The 22,358-nt window shown below is 43.3% G+C and overlaps 1 protein-coding gene across 2 annotated transcripts; it reads right to left on the bottom strand.

Annotated features, from left to right (window-relative positions):
* Positions 1-3,526: 3,526 nt before the first annotated feature.
* Positions 3,527-21,497, bottom strand: KLHL23 (kelch like family member 23). Of its 2 annotated transcripts, none has more exon segments than NM_001131756.1 (4): positions 3,527-5,920; positions 13,809-13,961; positions 18,966-20,180; positions 21,238-21,412. In NM_001131756.1, coding segments are annotated over 3 exon segments (1,677 nt in total). In that variant the 5' UTR covers positions 20,179-20,180; positions 21,238-21,412; the 3' UTR covers positions 3,527-5,609.
* Between the last annotated feature and the right edge of the window lie 861 nt (positions 21,498-22,358).

The following is a 22,358-nucleotide window of genomic DNA, read 5'->3' as shown; positions in this document are numbered from 1 at the left end:
AGTCCACCATCATCAGGCCGAAGTCAAGATAATGCCAAGCAGACCTCTGGACAGGCATTACCCAAGATAACCACTGGAACAAGACACATAGACCCTGTACCCTGCACCTCCACATGTCTCCAAGTTTCCCTTTAAAAACCCTATGGTAAATTTTAAAATGTAAGATGGTACTTTCATTGCAGCACTATTCACAATAGCAAAGACATGGAATCAACCTAAATGCCCATCAGTGATAGACTGGATAAAGAAAATGTGGTACATATACGCCATGCAATACTATGCAGCCATAAAAAATGAGATCATGTCCTTTGCAGGGACAAAGATGAATGAACCTGGATGAACCTGGAAGCCATTATCCTCAGCAAACTAATGCAGGAACAAAAAAAGCAAACACCACATGTTCTCAATTGTAAGTGGGAGCTGAATGATAAGAACACATGGACACATGGCGGGGGACAACGCACTAGGGCCTGTGGGGATGGGGGTTGGGGGGAGGGACAGCATCAGGAAGATGCTCTGGGCGCTGGGCTTAATACCTAGGTGATGGAATGATATGTGCAGCAAACTACCATGGCACACGTTTACCTGTTTAACAAATCTGCACATCCTGCACATCTACCCGGGAACTTAAAATAAAAGTTGAAGAAAAAAATAAAGATGGTACTTTTGAATGCTTGTTCACTATGTTCTCAAGTTTGCTGGCTCTCCAATTAAACCTGCTTTTCCTCCCACCAATCCTAGCCTCTAACGTCTGGTGTTTGAGCGGCAGCAGCTGAACCTAAGTCTGGTTACATTCTGAGCCCTCCAAACCTTCCAACCTCAGCCCATTACCCAGTTCCGAAGCTGCTTCCTCATGTTTAGGTATTGTTAAAGTAATACCCCACTCCTCAGTACCAATTTTCTGTCTTATTCCATTTTGTATTGTTATAAAAGAATACCAGAGACTGGTAATTTATTAAGAAAAAAAGGTTTATTTAGGCTGGGTGGGGTGGCTCATGCCAGCACATTGGGAGGCCAAGGCTGATGGATCACGAGGTAAAGAGATTGAGACTATCCTAGCCAACATGGTGAAACCCCGTTTCTACTAAAAATACAAAAATTAGCTGGGCATGGCAGTGTACGCCTGTAGTCCCAGCTACTCTGGAGGCTGAGGCAGGAGAATCCCTTGAATCCGGGAGGCGGAGGTTGCAGTGAGCCGAGATTGCACCACTGCACTCCAGCCTGGTGACAGAGCGAGACTCCGTCTCAAAAAAAAAAGAAAAAGAAAAAAGAAAAAAAGGTTTATATAGCTCATGATTCTGATGGTTGCAAAGTCCAAGATTGGGCATCTGCATCTGATGAGGGCCTCACACCTACTTCCACTCACGGTGGAAAGCAAAGGGGAGCTTGTGTATGCAGAGATCACATGGCAAGAAAAGGAAGAGAATGGAAGGGAGGTGCCAGGCTCTTTTTAACAACCAGCTCTCATTGGAACAGAGAACTCACCCACAAGGGAGGGGGTTAATCTATCCATGAGGGATCTGCCCCCATGACCCAAACACCTCTCATTAGGTCTCACCTCCAACACTGGGGAGCAAATTTCAACATGAGACTTGGAGAGGTCAAACATCCAAACCATAGCATAGTGTCCCATAGAAAAAGAGTGAGGGCATCAGCACAGTCACAGCCTTTGGAAGAACTGCTCTAAGGCAGACAGAAGCCCCAAGCTGTGTCTGCTGTGACCTAAGAAATGTAAGCCGTATTTATAGTTTCAGACATTTTCAGACTAAGAAAACAAGTGCTTTTTGTTGCTTTGCATATGTGAAGGGAGGGAGGATGGAGGGCTGTCTGCTACTGGCTGATCCAGCACCTAAACTGATCATATAAACGGCGATCTCCTCTGCAGTCTGTATTAGTCAGCTTGGGCTACCATAATGGGTGGCAAACAAGCAATTTTTTTTTCTCACAGTTCTGAAGGCTGGAAGTTTGAGATCAGGGTGCCAATATGGTTGGGTTCTGGTGAGGGCTTGCTTCTGGCTTTCAGACAGCAAGGTGTCTTTTCTTATAATGACACTTATCATGTCAAATCAGGGCCCCATCCTCAGTACCTCATTTAATTACTTCCATACAGGTTGTATCTCCAAATACAGTCACATTGAGGGTTGGGGCTTACAGATATTTATTTATATAAATGTGAAAACATAGGGCAATGTGCCTTTGAGCAAGTACCCTAGATGCTAATCCTCTTTCAGTTCCAGCTAAAACACTGAAAATAAAACCTAAAAGAAATAACAACTTCTAAAATTTGGATAAACTCATCTTAATTAATCCATGCTTAAAATAATCTCCATGATTTTCACTATTTTGTAAAATAATGTTTGACCTCCCAAAGCAATGGCTTGCATTTTAGTGAAAGACAAAAATACATACCATACATATATATATATATATTTTTTTTTTTGTAGAGACAAGGTCTCACTCCATTGCTCAGGATGGAGTACAGTGTGATCATGGCTCTCTGTAACCTGAAACTCCTGGGCTCAAGGGATCCTCTCCACTCAGTATCCCAAGTAGCTGGAACTACAGGCATGCACCATGCTGGGCTAATTTTTTTATTTTTTGTACAGATAAGGTCTCCCTATGTTTCCCAGACAGGTCTCGAACTCCTGGCCTCAAGCAATTCTCCCACCCCCAGCCTCCCAAAGTACTGGGATTACAGGCTGGGATTACAGGCTGGGATTACTAAAATGCTTGGCCTTAGTAAAATATTTTTCATCATACTGCAGTGACTTCAAATTTGAAAAAGTTGACAGAAAGCTGTACACCTTTTTAATCCTTTCTGCTGTGCACAAATCCATAGCAAAAATGTTTTCTTTTTTTAACAGAAAACAGGAGCTTTTGACACAAAGTACAGCATTTTAAAAATTCAAAAAGAGGCCAGGCACAGTGGCTCATGCCTGTAATCCTAGCACTTTGGGATGCCAAAATGGGCGGATCACCTGAGGTCAAGAGTTCAAGACCTGCCTGGCCAACATGGTGAAACCCTGTCTCTACTAAAAAAAAATTTAAAAAAAATTCAAAAAACAAACAGAAAATAGGAGCTGAAAATTAAATACCTCAGATCACAAACTATTTTCAAGATCCTTCAAGCACCTCCAGCATGCTTTTCTGTAAAAATAATCCATATCATCGTCCTTGTATGCTGGACATACATAAGAAATACTAGATCTTGAGAAGGCCAAGAATAAGATGAGGTCCATAATCTCTAACTTAGCCAAGAGATACACAATTCATATATAAATGACCAATTCTTAAATGTGACAATGGGAGTCTTACTGTGGATGAAACAGGAAAGACTTTCCATAGAAGGCCAGACTTGACTCAGGAGTTGATAGGACCTACATAAACTGACAAAGGAGGGGAAGGTGACTGCAATTGTTCTCACCTATGCCATAAAGTGGATCTCTAAAGCACTACCGAGCAGCATATTAGTTCTAGCATTAATTGCTAAATGTTCTTCAGAGCAATAAAACAGTCTACAATTCAATTACAGATTGAAGTAGTCTATAATTCACTTGTTTTCATTAATTCAGACTATCCTTCAACCCAATCAGCCCAAATTCAAGCAGTCTTACTATGTACAGTGATTTATTTTTATTGAAAATACAAAGTAATATTAAAGAAAAGATTTAAATAAATAAAGTCATTCCATATCCCGCTACACTAACACAATGAATTTGTTTTGCATATTACCTTCCACATGCATAAAGATTTTACAAAGTCACAATCATAGTATGCATACTATTTTGTATTGTACTCATTTTACTTACCGTATCAAACATGTCCACGTTTCTACAGTCTTCCAAATAATTATTTTAATGGCAGTATAATACTTCATTATTTTTCTTATCCCACTTTCTTGACATGGAGATTTTTTTCCCCAATTTTTGTTATTATGAAGAATGCAGACATAAACATCTTCATGCATTTATCTTTTTTCTGAATTATTTTTAAGGTTAAAAGTATAGAAGTAGAATTTATGGGGCAAAGGATATGGTCATTTTTACAGCCCTTGCTATGTAGTACCATATTGTGTTTCCAAAGGGTTGTATCTATTTAAAATGCCATCTGAAATAAATGCATTAAAATTTTCCTTCTAAATTTTTTTTTAATCAGAAGTGCTAGGTAGTTTTAAACTTCAGTAAGTTAAAAATAATTATTGTCTTTTTTAAAAAAATGAAGAGTGTGGAATAGATGGTCTCACAGATAACTAATGGTGTAAAGGAGTTAAGCAACACATCCCAACTATTCCCAAGTTATGGCACACATGGAAAGCGATGCTGTAGGCACACAGAGGAAAATGGACAAAGGTGGTTCTGGCCCAGAGGCTCCAGCCACCCAGGCCACCTTTGGATGTAGCAAGGGGTGAGGGGATCCATATCTAGGCCTGTCTGTGATTTGCAGTGCCAGTGTGCATGGCTCAGGAAGCTCTAATCAAGGAGAGGTTAAATGACTTAAGTCACAAAATCTAGTTAGTGGCAGCTTTGGGAAATAAATGCAAATATCTTTTTGTCAATGTATTTTCTACTAATCACAACTGCTCTACATGCTTTCTGGCTCTAAAATTCAATCATATATGCAGACATGTATCTATATTTAAGAATAAAGAGGATTTCCTAACATGCTTGAACTAAAGACACCTAAACTAGCAATTTACATCAAAGCTGAAAATTAAAAACAGTCCTTAGCGTAAACAAATATTTGACTATTTTCTCATTTATTTTTCAGGCTTGCCATTCTTTTAAATTTAGTTTGTAAGCTCTTTGAACAGTAACAATCTTTTGCACAGTATTTTGTATATCTCTGGTAGTCAGTAAATACAGAGTAACAATAAATTACACTATAAAGGAAAAAACTAGACAAAGTAAATCTACACTCTAAATAATTCTGAAGGTGAAAAAAGTGTTAAGTGTTGATTTTGTAGAGGTAGAGAAGATTCCCTCTTTAAATTTCAAATTCCTGCTAGCTAAATGGAATTTTTTTTTTTTTTTTTTTTTTTTTTTGAGACAGGGTCTCGCCAGGTTGGTCTCCAACTCCTAGGCTCAAGTGATCCTCCTGCCTCAGCCTCCCAAAGTGCTGGGATTACAGGCATGAGCCACCATGCTCAGCCAGACATCTTAATATGCACTATCTACTATATTATAGGCTCTTGAGAAACATTTCATTCCACAGAATGGTTCTGATTTATCCCCAGTGTTGATGCTACCAAGAGGAAAAGATTCACTACAAAGGTAGTTCACCTTTTACCAAGTGTCAAATATTCCATATTACCTTTGAAAACCAGAGATTATAGGTATTAATCCCACTGATTCAACTGTGTATATATATACATATATATATATACACATATATATACGTATATATATACACATATATATACACATATATATGACTTTTCTTGACCACGAATCACCATATTTGGGAGTACAGTAGGGTTAGGAATTACAATTTACTGATCCCCTATCATGTGCCAGACACAATTATCAGGTAAGGAACTTCAAACCCTGCATTCTTTTTCTTTTAAACTGTACTCCAAAAAAGTGATTGCTTGGTCATTTCTGCAGATTCAATCAGACATTATACACACAAACACACCCATGAGACCGCATGGCACTGGGAAGATTACCCACTATTTCCCACTTATTAAGATCTGGATCATATTTCTCAATGCTCTGAAGATACGTTCCCTTTGAGTAGGAGTATCCTCCAGTGACATAAATACATCCATTCATGATGACGGCACCGCACTCCATCCTCCTTTCCATCATGGGAGCTATCTCTCTCCATTCATTTTGTTCAGGGTCATAGCATTCTGTGATTGTAGTTTGTCCACCGACTAGATAGAGCTTATTTTCAAATGGAACTGAGCACAATCCATATTCTTTTAAAAAGAAAAAAAGAAAAGAGCAATTTTTTAAAGGATAACAAACAAAAGAGATTCCACAGTGTGGTAATGTAATAATCCTTTACAATTTAGCACACAAAAAATAGGGGAGTGGTGGCATTTTGATTCAGGCACACAATACTGCAACGCTGAGGCTGAAAATCATTCCTTGTCACCTAATTCAGATCGCCTGTTCCTGCCATGCTGCCATTATCCTTCAGCTTGTCCTTAGCTGGCGCTGTAGGAGGCCAGGGAGGAACTCACCCGACAGATCACCTTTCTGGGAATTTCCCAACACAGACAACTTTTACTTGACACCTATCTGTAAAAGATGGTAGCAGTAGAATCCTTATAGAAAGACACACTCGATAAGCGGTAGTGTCCCTTCAGGTCTTGGCAGCTGTCTCCTTAACCAATGGCAGGCAATCTGGCATGCCTGCTGCCACAGGTGTCACACAGGGTGGCCTTGTGTGCTTCTCACACTGCCAGTCCAGTTATGAACTCAAGAAGCTAAAGAAACGCACCCAGACTCGTGGGGCATGACAGTCTATCATCCTGAGAAGCTGTGAAGGGCGCCCCCAGGCGGAGGGCTGCTGTGTGGGATCCGGGTCCTGGGGCTGGAAGTATGTATATGGGGGGGTCCTCCTCCTAGGCTGTTTTAATGTTTTCCATTTTATCTCCCCCTCTACACCCAAACCTGCTGGATCTTCAAAGCACCAGGATATCTCACAACTCTACTTCTTCTCCCTTCTTCCCAGGGCTGTGACAAGAGTGAGGCTAGCGAAGTGCTTAGGGTGCAAAATGCAGGGAGGCAGAACTCTGTGAGTCATTTACACCACGTGGCCTTACAGTTTGTGCCTGAAGCATCTCATTTGCCTCATCCCGGTCTCTGCCCTGTTTTCTTCCACATCCCCGCTTTTATCATCACTCCTAGCCTGTCAGTTCACTCTCTGGGAATATCAGTCATAAAATTACACTTAAAAACCTCTAGCTGGAGCCCCAAAGGAAGAGGAGGATTTGTCAGTACATTCAAATTAAAGCAAGGAAAGATTTAGCGCACTATCGCTGAGCTGTTCCTTCTGCCTTGAAGTCTCTCCTCTCCCCAGGTCTCTGCACAGCTGCGTCCTTCCTGTCATTCCGGTCTTGTCTTACTCTCACCTCTTCAAAGGGCATTCCCTGACCACCCAGCCTGAAGTGGCCAGGCAGGGGTCTCTACCACATCATCCTATTTTAATTCTCACCATAGCACTTCTCATTATCTGGAATGTTTATTTTCTTTTTTAGAGACAGGGTCTTGCTCTGTCACCCAGGTTGGAGTGCAATGGCACAATCATAGCTCAATATAGCCTCAAACTCCTGGGCTCAAGTAATCCTCCCATCTCAGCCTCTCAAGAAGCTGGGACTATAGGTACATATCACCACAACTGGCTAATTTTTGTATTTTTGTAGAGATGGGGTCTCCCTTTGTTGCCCAGGCTGGTCTACAACTCCTGGCCTCAAGAGATCCTCCTCTGCCTCAGCCTCTCAAAGTGCAGGGCTTACATGTGTGAGCCAGGTGTGTTTCTTATCGTCTCTCTCTCCCTCCTGGCAGCACAGGAACTGTGTCCTGCTCACTAACCTATTCCTAATTGGAGAATGGCAACTGTCTGGCACCTTGTGAGAATTCAATAAATATGTGTTGGATAATGAATGAACTGTACTTTGTACGCTTGTGTCCCAATGTGTCCTCACATAATAACGTAGAAGGAAAGCTTATAAGCAAGCCCCTCTTTAGAAAGAATACAATCAGAAATGTGATTTCCAGATGAGTGTGGTGGTGCACACCTGTAATCCTAGCTACTGGGGAGGCTGAGGCTGGAGGATTGCTTGAGCCCAGGAGTTCAAGGCTAGTCTGGACAACACGGTGAGACCCTGTCTCTTAAAAAAAAAAAAAAAAAAAAAGTGATTTCCTCTTTAGGAGTGGAAGACAACTTCTTATCCGTAAAGTTCTCCCTCAGTTTTTTTTTTTTTTTTTTTTTTTTTTTAAGAGACAGAGTCTCGCTCTGTCTCCCAGGCTGGAGTGCAGTGGCGCAATCTCGGCTCACTGCAACCTCTGCTTCCCAGGTTCAAGTGATTCTTATGCTTCAGCCACCCAAGTAGCCAGGATTACAGGTATGCACTGTAGCTGAGATTACAGGTGTGCGCCACCATGCCTGGCTAATTTTTGTATTTTTAGTAGAGATGGGGTTTTGCCATGTTGCCCAGGTGCTAGTCTTGAACTCCTGGACTCAAGCAATGCACTGAGATTACAGGCGTGAGCCACCGTGCCCGGCCCTCCCTAGGTTTTGACAGCTAAGGAAAGTCTTAGAAGATTGCATTTTTGCTTCGCTTCCACATATTTTTCTCAAGTTACTGACATCCAAGAAAATAATTATCCTACTTGTTAAAAACTCATTTTTTACTTTCCAGTTATTTACATGTTGAATTTTTATAGGATTTACTTGTTTCAAGTACTTGTGAAACACTGCTTATATCAATTATATGACTCATTCAATTAACGGTTATTGTGAAAATTAATGATAGTTCAAATATTTTATCAGTTGGTAAAAGTGATTCAACATCACTCACTAGGCTTTTCTTAAATTACTTGAAGTTTATCAAAACACCCCAATTTTTGATTCATATGTTAAGAAAGCCATCTGTCTTCCTATAGCAGTAAAAATATTTAAGTAAAGTGATTCCTAATCATTTTTTCTCTTTTACTCAAATACAACACATGTTCTATTATTGTGGATAGGAACTTTTTCTTCCTGAGCTGTAATTGCTTTTTTTCTTGTTAGTTAACCCCTCTAAGCCACTGAGGCTCTGGGACTGTGCCTTGCTCACTGCGCTCCTAGCACTGAGTATATAGCAGCATGTAGGATGCACACAGCAGATATGTTAGACATGAATGAGTGAACAAATTAATAATCAAGAATGGGAGTGACACCATCTGCTACGGCTCAAAAGTTTACACACAAGTATAAAACATCAACACACAGCAGTCTGTATTCAGTGTTAGATGAGTGATATGAACAAACAGCTAGAGGGATTCAGAGAAAACCACAATATCCATTTGAATTGATTTCAATTTTTTTTCCTAAGATCTTTTCTCATTGAAGAGCCTGTAAGGTTTATGTAGTCTAACTTCCTGATTTTACTGGAAAGTAAGGCCCAAGAGCTTAATCTACTTGCCAATGGCAAGGCAGGTAAATAAATGGCAAGCCAGGAAAGTTCTCTCCCCACTTGACACAGCTCTCCACAGGTCCTTCTTTATCACGTACTGCTTCCTCTCGGCTCTTCACACACTCTTGTTCCTCAGCTTATCCCTCAACTCTGCCCATTTCCTAGGATTCTGCCCGTAGCTGTATTGCTGGTCCCACCCTACCAAGGCATCTTATTCATCCCCATACCCAGAGCCACCATCCAAGCAAACAATCCCCAGATCTCTACATTCAGCTACCTCCCTCCTCCTCAGCTGCAAACCCACATTTCCCTTTGCCTGCTGGACAGCTCTTTTGGGTTATCCAATGATTCCTTCGCTCTGAACTATAAAATCGAGCTCATCATCTCCCCTCTTCTCCCTTCCTGTCAGCTTCTCCTTCAGTATACCTCATTCTCTCAGACAACCAGCCAGAGACCCTGAGACGACTGTCAACTCCTTTCTCTCCTTCATCTCCTGTATGCTGTCAGCCAAGGAGGCAATCAGCTGTTGAATCTATGACATTCCTCACATCAGCCCCTCTTTTCTACTCCTACCACTTCTTCAGGCTTTCAGCATTTCTCCCTTGGTTAGATACAATAGTGTTAGTAGATCCCCTTGCTGTTTTTCTCCCAATCTACCTAAAAGGAGTTCTCTTCCTTTTTTTTTTTTCTTTTTTTTTGAGACAGAGTCTCACTCTGTCACCCAGGCTGGAGTGCAGTGGCACGATCTTCGGCTGACTGCAAGCTCTGCCTCCCGGGTTCACGCCATTCTCCTGGCTCAGCCTCCCGAGTAGCTGGGACTACAGGCTCCTGCCACCACGCCCGGCTAATTTTTTTGTATTTTTAGTAGAGATGGGGTTTCACCATGTTAGCCAGGATGGTCTCGATCTCCTGACCTCATGATCCGCCTACCTCGGCCTCCCAAAGTGCAGGGATTACAGACGTGAGCCACCGCGCCCAGCCAGGAGTTCTCTTCTTAAAACCAGAGCTGGGCCAGGTGCAGTGGCTCAGGCCTGTAATCCCAGTGCTTTGGGAGGCTGAGGCGGGTGGATGACTTTAGGCCAGGAGTTCAAGACTAGCCTGGCCAACATGGTGAAACCCCGTCTCTACTAAAAAAAAATACAAAAATTAGCCAGGCATGGTGGCACACGCCTGTAATCCCAGCTACCTGGGAGGCTGAGACACAAGAATCGCTGAACCCAAGATTGTGCCACTGCACTCCAGCCTAAGCAACAGAGCGAGAATGTCTTTAAAAAAAAAAAAAAAAAAAAACCTAGAGCTGATCACACATCATTCTCTTGCTCGAAAACCTTTGTGATTCTGCATTTTAAAAATTACCCAGACTGAGCTGGGTGTGGTGGCTCACACCTGTAATCCCAGCACTTTGGGAGGCTGAGGAAGGCGAATCACAAAGTCAGGAGTTTGAGACCAGCCTGGCTAACATGGTGAAACTCCATCTCTACTAACAATATGAAAAATTAGCCGGGCAAAGTAGCGGCGCCTGTAATCTCAGCAACTTGGGAGGTTGAGGCAGGAGAATAGCTTGAACCTGGGATGCGGATGTTGCGATTAGCCGAGATCACACCACTGCACTCCAGCCTGGGCAACACAGCAAGACTCCATCTCAAAAAAAAAAAAAAAAATTACCCAGACTGCCATTCAAAGCTCTCCATGACATGCTCTCCAACTGAGCTCTCCTATCCGATCTCCCATTCTACCCTCTTCCATTCCATTCATTCATGTCTACTCCCAGGTAATGGAATACACCTGAAACTTTCCTTTCCACCTTCCTCCACTGGGCTGACTTCTTGCCAGAAAAACCCTTCCTCAAAAACTACCTTCCTTATTTGGGGCCATTCTTTAAGGCCCAGCTCATAACCACCTACCGCTAGAAGCATTCTAAGATGGTCGGATTTCCCTTAATTAGACTTACACTCTTTTTATTCTCAATTTCAATAGCACTTGTTTTTACAGAACTTAGCAGAGACTGTCCTGTATTTCCATTATGTATGTATATTTGCTCCTGGATTCTGAGCTCCTACGGCAGTAAAGACTAGCACTTAATCATCTTACATAATTATCAGAATCCTACCTTTTCCAATGTAGGGTCTCAATAAATGTCACCTTGAATTCAATGTAACTATAGGCCCGTGTTTTCCAATTATAAAAACTACCCCATTAAAGAGGTTAAGATAAAATATAATACTTACATTATCTTTAAAAAATAATAGTAGTCATTTCTTCTCAGTGTAAGCAATGTATCTCTATGAAGTCAACTCAAGGATGACATTTTAATTCCTCAGGAGGTACTGCTAAAATCCGTAAGAAACAAACCTTGCTATAATTCAGTGGCTGCAAATGCACAGCCTTTAAGAGCTTAAGGATTTAACAGACTAGCTGAGCAAAGCCAGCCGAGAGCAAGAAAAACAACGGCACAGGCCCCCTAGGTCAGTGACGTGAGGAGAACTGGAAGGACTGTGGTAAAACAGAGCACACAAGCCTCATTTAGGGGAACAGCTGCCCCCCGGCTCCCGTGACTGCTGCCTAGAAGGAATACATCCAAGGCTGCTAGGTCTTCCCATTTCTTCTAAAGGACAGAAATAATGATTTTTACTTGAAATCTCTTAAATTTTAAATATTGGTAACAAGCCAGTTCAAAAATATTTTAAGGACTGTGAAAGCTAAACAGAACACATCATGCAAGGTATTGATTTAAAATCTGTTTTTTATGTTTCATCAGGAAAAAGTTCAATGTAAATCAAAACTACACGTGGATGCATATTATGTTACCATTGATTTATACTATAATTTAACATTTATTTTGGATTTTCAATTTGCCATGACTTATTAATACTTTGGATTAACTCCAAAGTGACACTGTCTCTCAGACTCTTTTTCATGTAGTTAATAAGCTATATGAACTCTGTTATGGAAAACTTATTTTTGAGGGAACCTCTTAATGACATATACATTAAATTTATAATATAAATAACTGCCCTCTAATTTGTGAATTCTGACTTTTCATGTATCGGATTTTCTTTGTAAAGATAAGCTTATCCACAAAACAGGCAGAGTAACATCTAACTTCTAAGGTTAACATGAGGTTCAGGTGAGATAACAGTGAAGTTCAAGCCAGACTGTCTAGGTTTGAACCTCAGTTCTAATAAGCACTAGCTGGCTAACCTTGGGCAATTCATATAATCTCTTTGTACCTCAGTGTCCTATAAAATGTGATAAAAACGGTACCTAGCTCATGGAATTATTTTGAGGTTTAAACAGATTATACATGTAAAATTACTGGAATAGTTTGTGCCTGCCACACACTGACTGAATAAATGCTAGCTATTTCTCACTATGAGTTGTTATTATTCCTTTCCATTATAACTTCATTGATCACAGCAGAAAGTGGTGGGGAGTCTGGGATGGTCCATTTGGGCTACTAGGAGGCAGAAGTTTACCCATTCCATGGTGTCTTTGCAGCCAGGGAAGCCTGTGGCTAAAGTTTCTTCTCATGCAAAGCCTGGGCATATGGAGATGCAGCACTAGATTTAGGTGTGCTTCAGCTGAACCATCATATGGGATAGATGACGTATGGGCTGGAAGTAGCTGCCTCGGCTGAAAGCAGGAGAGTCTGCTCCCTTAAGGAGAGACAGATTGTTTAGTGGCTACAGCACAAGTTATGGAATCAGACCGCCAGATTTTGAACCCTGGTCTACCACTTTCAAACTGTGAAACTGTGACCTTGGAAAAGTTACTTATTGTTTCTAAGCCTCGATTCCCAAATATGTAAAATGGTGACAATACCTGCTCACAGACTTGTAGTGAGAATCTGAGGTAATACACATATGAAGTGCTTAGCCAGTGCCTGATCTATGGTAAGTAATACTAGTCCTCTCAGATGGTTCCAGCTTGTGAATTTCAACTACTCCCTCCACTGACCCACATGAAAGCCTGATGCTGTATGGAAAATGATTCAAGGTAACATGGTGGTACGATGATATGAATCTTTCCTAATGAAAACAACTTAAACCTGTGGCATAACTGAAACAGACTAAAACCTGTGCTTCCCTCTGAGCTCTTCACAAAGACACAAGTCAAAGAACAGAAGACATCCAAGAAGGCAGGCCATTCCTTATGGGCAGACAGCATGTTCCCTGTATGAGTATTAAGGTAAGGCCAACATACAGCTCTGCACATTGTAGTAGTGAGTGCTTAATAGTAAGTGAAACCTAGAAACAACATGCTTCTAAAACAGGAAACAATCTCTAGCTGAACTTCAATCACTGGGTACCCTTTCTGACTATTCGATAGAACGGTCCTTTTCAACTACTTATGAACATTGTATTTTACATAATTAATGTCATAAATGAAAGATGGCACATAAAGGAAAAACATTTTGAAGACGCTAATATTTTTGACCACATAGACTTATAATGTGCCTTGTATAAAGACATCAGGGAAAATATTTGTAGATATGACCCAATCAGAATCTCATTGTGATTATTGTTGGATGGATATATATGAATATTTTGAGACTTTTAATTCTACCGATGTGTAGTCTACAATAAAATCAGCATTTTCTATTTCCAGTCCATTTTTAGCCATCCTTTATGCTACTAAACTACATAATAACATATACTATTTGAGACAGTATTTTTGTTACCTGGATGTGGACTGGAGGTGATGAGGCTCCATTCGTTGATATCGGAATTGTAGCTCTGAACTTTGTCATAGGTGCAGCTTCCTCTGTAGCCACAGTGGCCACCAATGACGTAGATAACATCGTGTAAGACACAGGCAGTAGCATTTCCCACACCTATGTATTAATTAAAATCACATCTTTAGATTGATCTTTTATTCTTTTTTGCAGTGAACACTGGGCTAAATTTACTGTTGTTTTTGTTATTACTGATGGTAAAATGCAAGGTACTGTGCTAAGTGCTATAAGGGACAAAAGAATAAAAAAGGAAGGCTCTTTGTGCTCTTAAGAGAGGGTGAGACGTGCACACAAATACAACCATGCACCATGCACAATGATCTCCATAAAATTATAATGGAGTGGAAAATTTCCTATCACCTAGTGATACTGCGGTAGCTGTTTTAAAGACAATGGCATAAAGCATTCTCATGTGTTTCTGGTGATGCTGGTGTAAATAAATCTATGCCTCTGGCAGGTCCTTCAAGAGGTATTCCAGAAGAAGGCATTATTATCATAGGAGAGGATAGCTCTATGCCTGTTATTGCCCTTGAAAGCCTGCAAGTGGAACAAGATGTGGAGGTGGAAGACAGTGATATTGATGATCCTGACCCTGTATAGGCCTCGGCTAATGTGTATGTCTGTGTCTTACTTTTTAACAAAAAAGTTTAACAAGTAAAAAAATCAATAAATAAGTTATATATATATAAAATATAAAAAAGCTTATAGAGGCCGGGCGCGGTGGCTCACGCCTGTAATCCCAGCACTTTGGGAGGCTGAGGCGGGCGGATCACAAGGTCAGGAGATTGAGACCATCCTGGCTAACACGGTGAAACCCCGTCTCCCTAAAAATACAAAAAATTAGCCAGGCGTGGTGGCGGGCACCTGTAGTCCTAGCTACTTGGGAGGCTGAGGCAGGAGAATGGCATGAACCCGGGAGGCGGAGCTTGCAGTGAGCCAAGATAGTGCCACTGCACTCCAGCCTGGGTGACAGAGCGAGACTCCGTCTCAAAAAAAAAAAAAAAAAAAAAAGCTTATAGAATAAGGATAAAAAGGAAATATTTTTATAAGCTATACAAAGTCTACGGTAATGCCTGTAATTCCAGCAGTTTAGGAGGCTGAGGCAGGGGATCACTTGAGCCCAGGAGGAGTTTCAGACCAGCCTGGACTACAAAGTGAGACCACATCTCTACAAAAAATAAAAAAGTAGGCACGTGTGATAGCATGTGCCTGTAGTCCCAGCTACTCGGGAGGCTGAGGTGGGAGGATTGCTTGATTTCGGGAGGTCAAGGCTGTAGTGAGCTGTGTTTACATCACTGCAGTCCAGCCTAAGTGTCAGAGCAAGACCCTGTCTCAAAAAAAGTAAAAAGTCTACAGTAGTGTACAGTAATGTCCTAGCCCTTCACAATCCCTCCCCACTTACTCACTGACTCAACCAGAACAACTTCCAGTCCTGCAAGCTCCATTCATGGTCAGTGCCCTAAATAGGTCTACCATTTTTATCTTTTATGCTGTATTTTTACTGTACCTTTTCTATGTTTAGATACACGAAGACTTACCATTGTGTTATACTGCTTAGAATATTCAGTATAGTAACATGCTATACAGGCCTGAAGCCTAGGAGGAACAGGCTATACCATACAGCCTAGATGTGTATTAGGCTGTACGATTAGTATGGTATAGCCTGTTGTTTAAGTATAATGTTCGCATGACAAAATTGCCTAATCACACATTTCTCAGAACATATCCCCATTGTTAAGTGGCACATCATGGCTGTAATTAGAACACTAGGTATAAAATGGAAGAAACACCATGAAAAAAGGGACAGATGAACTGCTGGGCACGGTCAGGGCAAGGAAACACTGCATTTGACAGGGGAAATCACAGCAGGTGGTGGTGGAATTTGACCTGGGTGATGGTAGGAAGTTGGCAGGTATAGGTGAGAGGAGGCCATTCTAGACAGAGGGAAAAGCCAGTGCAAAGGCTTACTGGACAATGTCAAGTAGCCCAGTTTGACCAGGACACGTGGCACATTGGGAGTTGTTGCATGGGACTTTAAGGCTGGCATGTTAAGTTGAAGCCATGTAGCAAAGGATACTGACACCCAACAAAGAATCTGGATTTAATTCAGCCAGATTTTAAAGTTTTTTAAACAGAGGAATAGAGCAACTAACAAAGGAAGAACAGGTACCAGAAATATCTAGTTACTGGCCAGGGTGGGCGGTCTCGAGGGCCTGATTTTGAAGGGGCTTTGGGTATGGAGGGAAGAGCATACAGGAAAGAGACAGGTAAAACACACAAGTCTTGATGACTGACTGACGCAGAGGCAAACCAAACCAATTTTGAGGTCCTGAGCTGGAAAAACTGGAATCACTGATGCCAAAACAAGGAGGGGTGGGGGAAGGCAAGGAGGGGAAGGAGGGGGAGGGAAGGAGGAGGAGGAAGAAGAAGGCCGAAGGAGGGAGAGGGGATGGGGGAGGGGAAGGGGGGGGAGGAGGAGGAGGGGGAGGATGGGGAGGAAATAGGTTTGGAGGGAAGATGAAAAAAGGAAGAAAGATGATGAGGATCATTTTAGTTGAAAATGTTGGTTTTGTCTTTCCACTAACTTTTACCTAGCACCATTTTGCATTATACGGTTCAATCTTCTTGTTCCTTTCTATTCCAAAATAAAAGTGGGTTTATAAGTAGAGCAGTTATGATGGAAAAAAATAAAGATTTAGGAGTTCCTAAACAGCCAAGTATTTATTTCTTCTCTGTACATTAGTGAACTTAATTTGGGTCCAGGACCAAAAAAAGGAAATAAATTTTAAATTTGACTGTACCCAAATTAAGTTTATTACCAGAGAAAGCTGCTATTTCATTTCAAGGCTACAAAATAAAACGAATTGAAAAAAATGTTATCCTTTCTACCAAAAAATGGGAATCTAAAAGTTCAGTATGGCTGGGTGTGGTGGTTCACACCCATAATCCCCACACTTTGGGAGGCCAAGGTGGGAGAATCACTTGAGGCCAGGGGTTCAAGACCAGCCTGGGCAACATAGTGAGACCCCCATTTCTAGTTTTAAAAATTAAAAATAAAATTTAAAAAATTGTTTAAAAAAAGTTCTGTATGAGTCCACCCACCAAAACAAGTAGTAGTCAAAACTGCACATAACTGGCAGTGTTACCTCTCCCTGGGATGACTAGATATAAACAAGAATCAAAGCTTTGAGTTCAAAGTATAAAACTGGAATTTCAGACCTAGTTAGCAGGTGAGGGAGGACTTTGAGGTATGAAGGTCTCCTACTCCACTCAAGGTTAACACAAGCATACATATGGCTTTTGTTTCACAGTAAATACACCATCGCAGCATGTTTTTTTTAGCAAGCACTGTTCTAAATATAAATTTTTAAAATTTCAGTAAAGTAATAAGCTTTCATTCTCAAAGAAATATACTCTGAACCCACCCTTGTAATCCCAGCACTTTGGGAGGCCAAGGTGGGGGGGATCACTTGAGGTCAGGAGTTCAATACCAGCCTGGCCAACATGGTGAAACCCCGTCTCTACTAAAAATACAAAAATTAGCTAGGTGTGGTGGCACATGCCTGTAATCCCAGCTACTCAGGAGGCTGAGGCAGGAGAATTGCTTGAACCTGGGAGGCAGAGGTTGCAGTGAGCCAAGATCACGCCACTGCATTCCAGCCTGGGAGACAGAGTGAGACTCCATCTCAAAAAAAAAAAAAAAAAGAAAAAGAAAAAGAAATATACTCTGAGCCACAAAACCACCGAAACTGTTAAAAAACAGAATCGCCCTTAAAAAACAGAACAGAAATGTATGCTAGTTTACAATAGCTGCTTAAATATATGGACTTTTCTTATTTCTTTTGCAGAAGAGGGGTCAGGACATTCAGAGCCCTCCTGGAATCGGCAAGTAGTGGTGAGACTCAGGCAAAGACAAAAACCAGGGGAGCAACAGCACCGGGCTTTCTGCTACCTTCTCCCACCCTGGTGTGAGAGTGGTCACGACTTCACATGAAATCAATTTCTGCTCTATAAGAGATGACAGGTCCTTCAATACCGACACTCAGGACAATCATGCCTACCATTTATAGCATGCTTACTCTGTGTCAGACACTGTTCTAGGCACTTCACAAGCATAGATTAATTTAATCTTCTCAATGATCCGAGACTAGGTAATATTGTCATCCCCATTATACAGATGACAAAACGGGGGCACAGGGTGATTAAACAATTTGCCAGAACTCATCAGCAAGTAAGAGGAAAGCAGGGATCTGGATGCAGGCAGTTTAGCTTCAGAGGCAGCGTGCCTGATCCCAAGTCTGTTCTGCCTCTCAGCTTCCTGCCTGTCATCCAAGGATCATACCAGGTCAGATTTCCAGACCAGGTCAAATTCCCACACTCTCACTAGCATTAAAAAAGAAACAGAAAAGCCTGGGAAGAAACATTTGGGACAAAATGATACAAATTTGGTAACAACCTACCAGTTGTTTTTGTACAACTCCTCAGCAACAATGAATAAATACAATGAAATAAGATTCCCATTTAACTTTTTTTCCAGTGGGAGAGAAGGAGAGCAAGGCTAACAAATCGCCAAACACAGCAGAAAATAGTGTTTATCAGACAGATACCGAGACCCAGGGGTGCGCCGGGTTCTGTGGTCCACATGAGGGAGAGTATGGTGTCTGCCCCTCTCAGAGAGGACTGAATTGCAAAAGCAGACGTTGTCTCTAGTTCCTGGAAGAATGTACTGTTACATCCTGTAGGGACCAAACCTTCCAAGGTTTTAATGAAGGACCTCTTGAGAGCTGATCAGCGTATTTTGAGAGGAAAAAAGTTGAATAGCAGAATTTTAAAGGGTTCAATTTTAAGAACACGAAAAAATGAAAAACTGTCCAGATTTGTCTCTTCATCTAGCCCTTGACTTGAATATAAATTCTCATAACTCTCAGACAAGTTGGGAACTATGCTATACTGTTTTTATCTGGAACATTCTGTGTAGCATTATTTGTATAATTCACTATAGTTCCTAGATAGCATCCCAAAGTGATAAATTCAAGAGAAGTGAGACTGCTGGCCTAGCCCCAGACATCTAAAAAATACAAAATAAACATAATCTCCACTTACCTTTAATCATGTTTGCAATAGGAATCCATTTCTCTTTTAAAGGATCATAGAACTCAGCCTCTTCTGCTGGAGCCCCTTTTCTGTAACCACCTAAAGCATAGACACAGCCACCCAAGGTGACTGCACAGTGGTAATACCTGGCATTGAGCATTGGCAAACCTTCTGTCCATTCATCACTTTCACTGTTATAGATCCACACTGTGTCAAGAGCTTCTATGTTATCCGTCCTGTAGCCCCCAGTTACATAAATGTTGGGTCCTAAACATGTAACACCATAGCTCTCCCTAGTATAATCTGGTATTTCTGCTCCCTGAATCCAAACATTTGTCAAAGGATCCCATATGTGAACCTCTGATAAAGGATGCCAGTAATAGCCTCCAATTATATACATTGTGGCTGTGGACCTCTGGGAAATCTCTTTATGCATGGGATTCAAGGCATTGTATATTAGGGAGCGGATCTTATTTTCGGTGAACAGGCAGCTTCTTTGAAGGCCTAAGGCTGTTTTTAAGTACACTGGATCTACATCAATGTTGATATAGCTCAGTAGATTACAGAGGCATTCAATTCGATTTTCTACATCATGAGCAGTCCACTTAATAACTGGCTCTATGATAGCTTCTTCTTTCCAAACACTGAGATTCTTTCTGGACAAGATAAAGAGAAACTTTTCAAGGCTGATTTCCAGAAATTCTTCTTGTTGCCACACTTCCTTAAACTTTGAACATAGAATTCTTCGAGATTCCTTCTCTAGTTCTGGACACACATGAAATTCTGCAAAGGAGTGCATTCCAATACAATTATCAATATCCAAGTGCCTTACCAAAAACCGCTCACAAGCCTTCTTTACTGAAAGGAACTGTAGCAGATCCGCTGCCTCAAGCAGGCTTTGAACATTTCTTTCAGTTATTTCAATTTGGGAAGTGTATGCATAATTTACAAGGCCTTCCAGAATATCATGGTGGATGCCAGAGAGTTTTATTTTATTTTTAAATTTTTCTTTCATGTCAGCTGTGAACATTGCCTTAAAATAATTGCTGCAAGCAGCTAAAACGGCTCGGTGACAGTGGAAGATTATGCCTGAAGGACACTGAAGGGTAATATCAGTAAATAATCCATCCAAGTAAAATGTTCTGAATGCATCCAGAAAATCCACTGGATGTGTTGAATCCTTGAAAAGATAAATATAATCTTCTTGTCCTTTTAGAGCCATGGCTGCAATAAATATGAAATAACAAATGTGTTTTCAATGTTGCACATTCTCTTAAATAATCAACGCTAAATAACTTGACTAGCATCGGATATACTCCAAAGCTGGACTAAGTTCAGCATCTAAATAATAAATGCAAAATGTGGATGGACTGTTTGATCATTTATATGGTGGTCAATTTAAATTCAGGGTAGCTAGGAGCTTGAAATGAGGCTCCTGGCTTTTTCAGTAGTCCTTTTGAGAGTACTGATTTGCTATTCCATTCACCGCAATCTACCCTGGTCTGGCGTTCGGAGATGAGATCCCACACTAGGCAAGGCAAGTGTCCGAGGGTCACCCCACTCGAGGCCGGACCTCAGCTGTCTCGGCTCGGCCCCAATTCAACCTTTTCCCCAAGCTCGTCTCCCTTTCAAATCACATCGAAATGCCAAGAAAGGGATGATGGAAATATAAATGGACAAGAAGAGGTCTCGGAAAAGGGAAATCCTGAGCCCTTTCGCTTAAGGAGGGAAAGAAAGGAAGGCTGCTCGGCGCAGCCCTTGCAGCCCGCGCCCCCTCCCCCGCGCCCGCCGCAGGGGTTTCCGCGCGCCCCGCGCCTGGGCCCCGGCCCACGTTCCCGCCCGGAGACCGCCCCGCCCCGGGGCCAGGAGCGGGGCTTGACTCGAGGGCGCAGCGTGCCGCCCGCGGGCCCGGTGCCGCGTCCCTCTGCCCGGCGCTCCGCGCAGGTGTGGGTAGGACGCCGCAGGCAGCCCCCGCGCAACGCGTTCGGCTCGGCCCGGCGCCCGCGCGGCCATTGTCTGCGCTCCTCTCCCGCGCGGCCTCGCTGCCCGCGCCCGGCCCCGCTCCCCGCGCCCGGCCCCGCTCCCCGCGCCCGGCCCCGCTCCCCGCGCCCGGCCCCGCTCCCCGCGCCCGGCCCCGCTCCCCGCGCCCGGCCCCGCTCCCCGCGCCCGGCCCCGCTCCCCGCGCCCGGCCCCGCTCCCCGCGCCCGGCCCCGCTCCCCGCGCCCGGCCCCGCTCGCTCCCCGCAGGCCGGCCTCGGGCTGCGGGTCCGCACCGCACCTACCTCCCGCCGGGGCTTGGGACGCGGCGCTGGCCCGCGGGCTAGCAGCGAGCGGGAGCGGGGACGCCTCCGGCCCCTCTGACCATCTTTGGAAGAGGCGCTCGGAGGCCGCCAGCTAGTGCCGCTCCACCCCACAAGCAGCTCCTATTTTGGTGTCCCGGCGGCTCCCCCGCCTCCACCCGAACAGCCCCCCGCGCGATCTGGGCGCGAGGCCACTCACGGGAACTCCCCCGTCGCCGGGCCGCGCGGCGAGCGGGGCGGGGCGGGGCGTGCGGGCGTGCGCGCGGCTCGGCCCCTCCCCAGCGGCGCCCCCCACAGCAGGTGGGACTGCTGCCCCAGGAGACAGCCCGCGCCGCCGCCTTCCGCTTCCTTGGCTCGCTCTCTCTCCCGCGCGCTCTCTCACACCCGGTCGAGCGTCTTCTCTTAGATAAACTCTGAGTCCTGAATTATTAATAACACCATATATGAGTGTGTGTGTGTGCGCGCGCGCGCGTGTGCATGTGTGTACACTCCCCTCCCTCAGTAGGCTTCACCAGCCCAGACTCAATTGTGAGGACAGAGAAGGGCGAAAGAGTGGAGAGAATGCGGCACAACTTAAAGGTCAGGGATTGGAGGCGCCTTTGAAATGCCAGAAGTAGCCGGCCTTTCCCACAAACGCCATCCCACCCCCCGCAAAGCACTCAGGAGGGCGCCTTGGTGCTGGTGAGCACATCAGGGGTTAAGCTGAAGCTCTGAGAGAAACTTTGGGCAGCTGGGGCCAAGGCGAAGTCAAGGCAAAGTCCAGGTGAAGTCCAGTCGTGCTAAGATTCAGGTTATTGTATTTAGAGCATAGTAGCTGGAAGAAGCAGCCTTTCTGGTGACGGCCACTCTAGTCACAGATGTCTGTGGTACACAAAGTTCATTTTCTTGTTCCAACTAAAGCCAGTATCAAATATTTTTGTATATCATTCATTCATTCGCAAGATTTTCTTAAGTGCTTCTAGTGCCTGATAGGGATAGACACTAGTAGTGATAAGAATGTTGACAGATGGTCCTTAGCTCACAGGGACCTTCACCACCACCAGAGGACCACGTGTTTCCCAGAGTATGGGCTCAGAAACGCAATATACATGAATGGCCAGATA

Source organism: Pongo abelii, chromosome 11 (assembly GCF_028885655.2).
Source record: "Pongo abelii isolate AG06213 chromosome 11, NHGRI_mPonAbe1-v2.0_pri, whole genome shotgun sequence".
In the NCBI taxonomy this organism is placed as follows: domain Eukaryota; kingdom Metazoa; phylum Chordata; class Mammalia; order Primates; family Hominidae; genus Pongo; species Pongo abelii.
The sequence above is the reverse complement of the archived record's forward strand: the minus strand, read 5'-3'. Positions and strand labels throughout refer to the sequence as shown.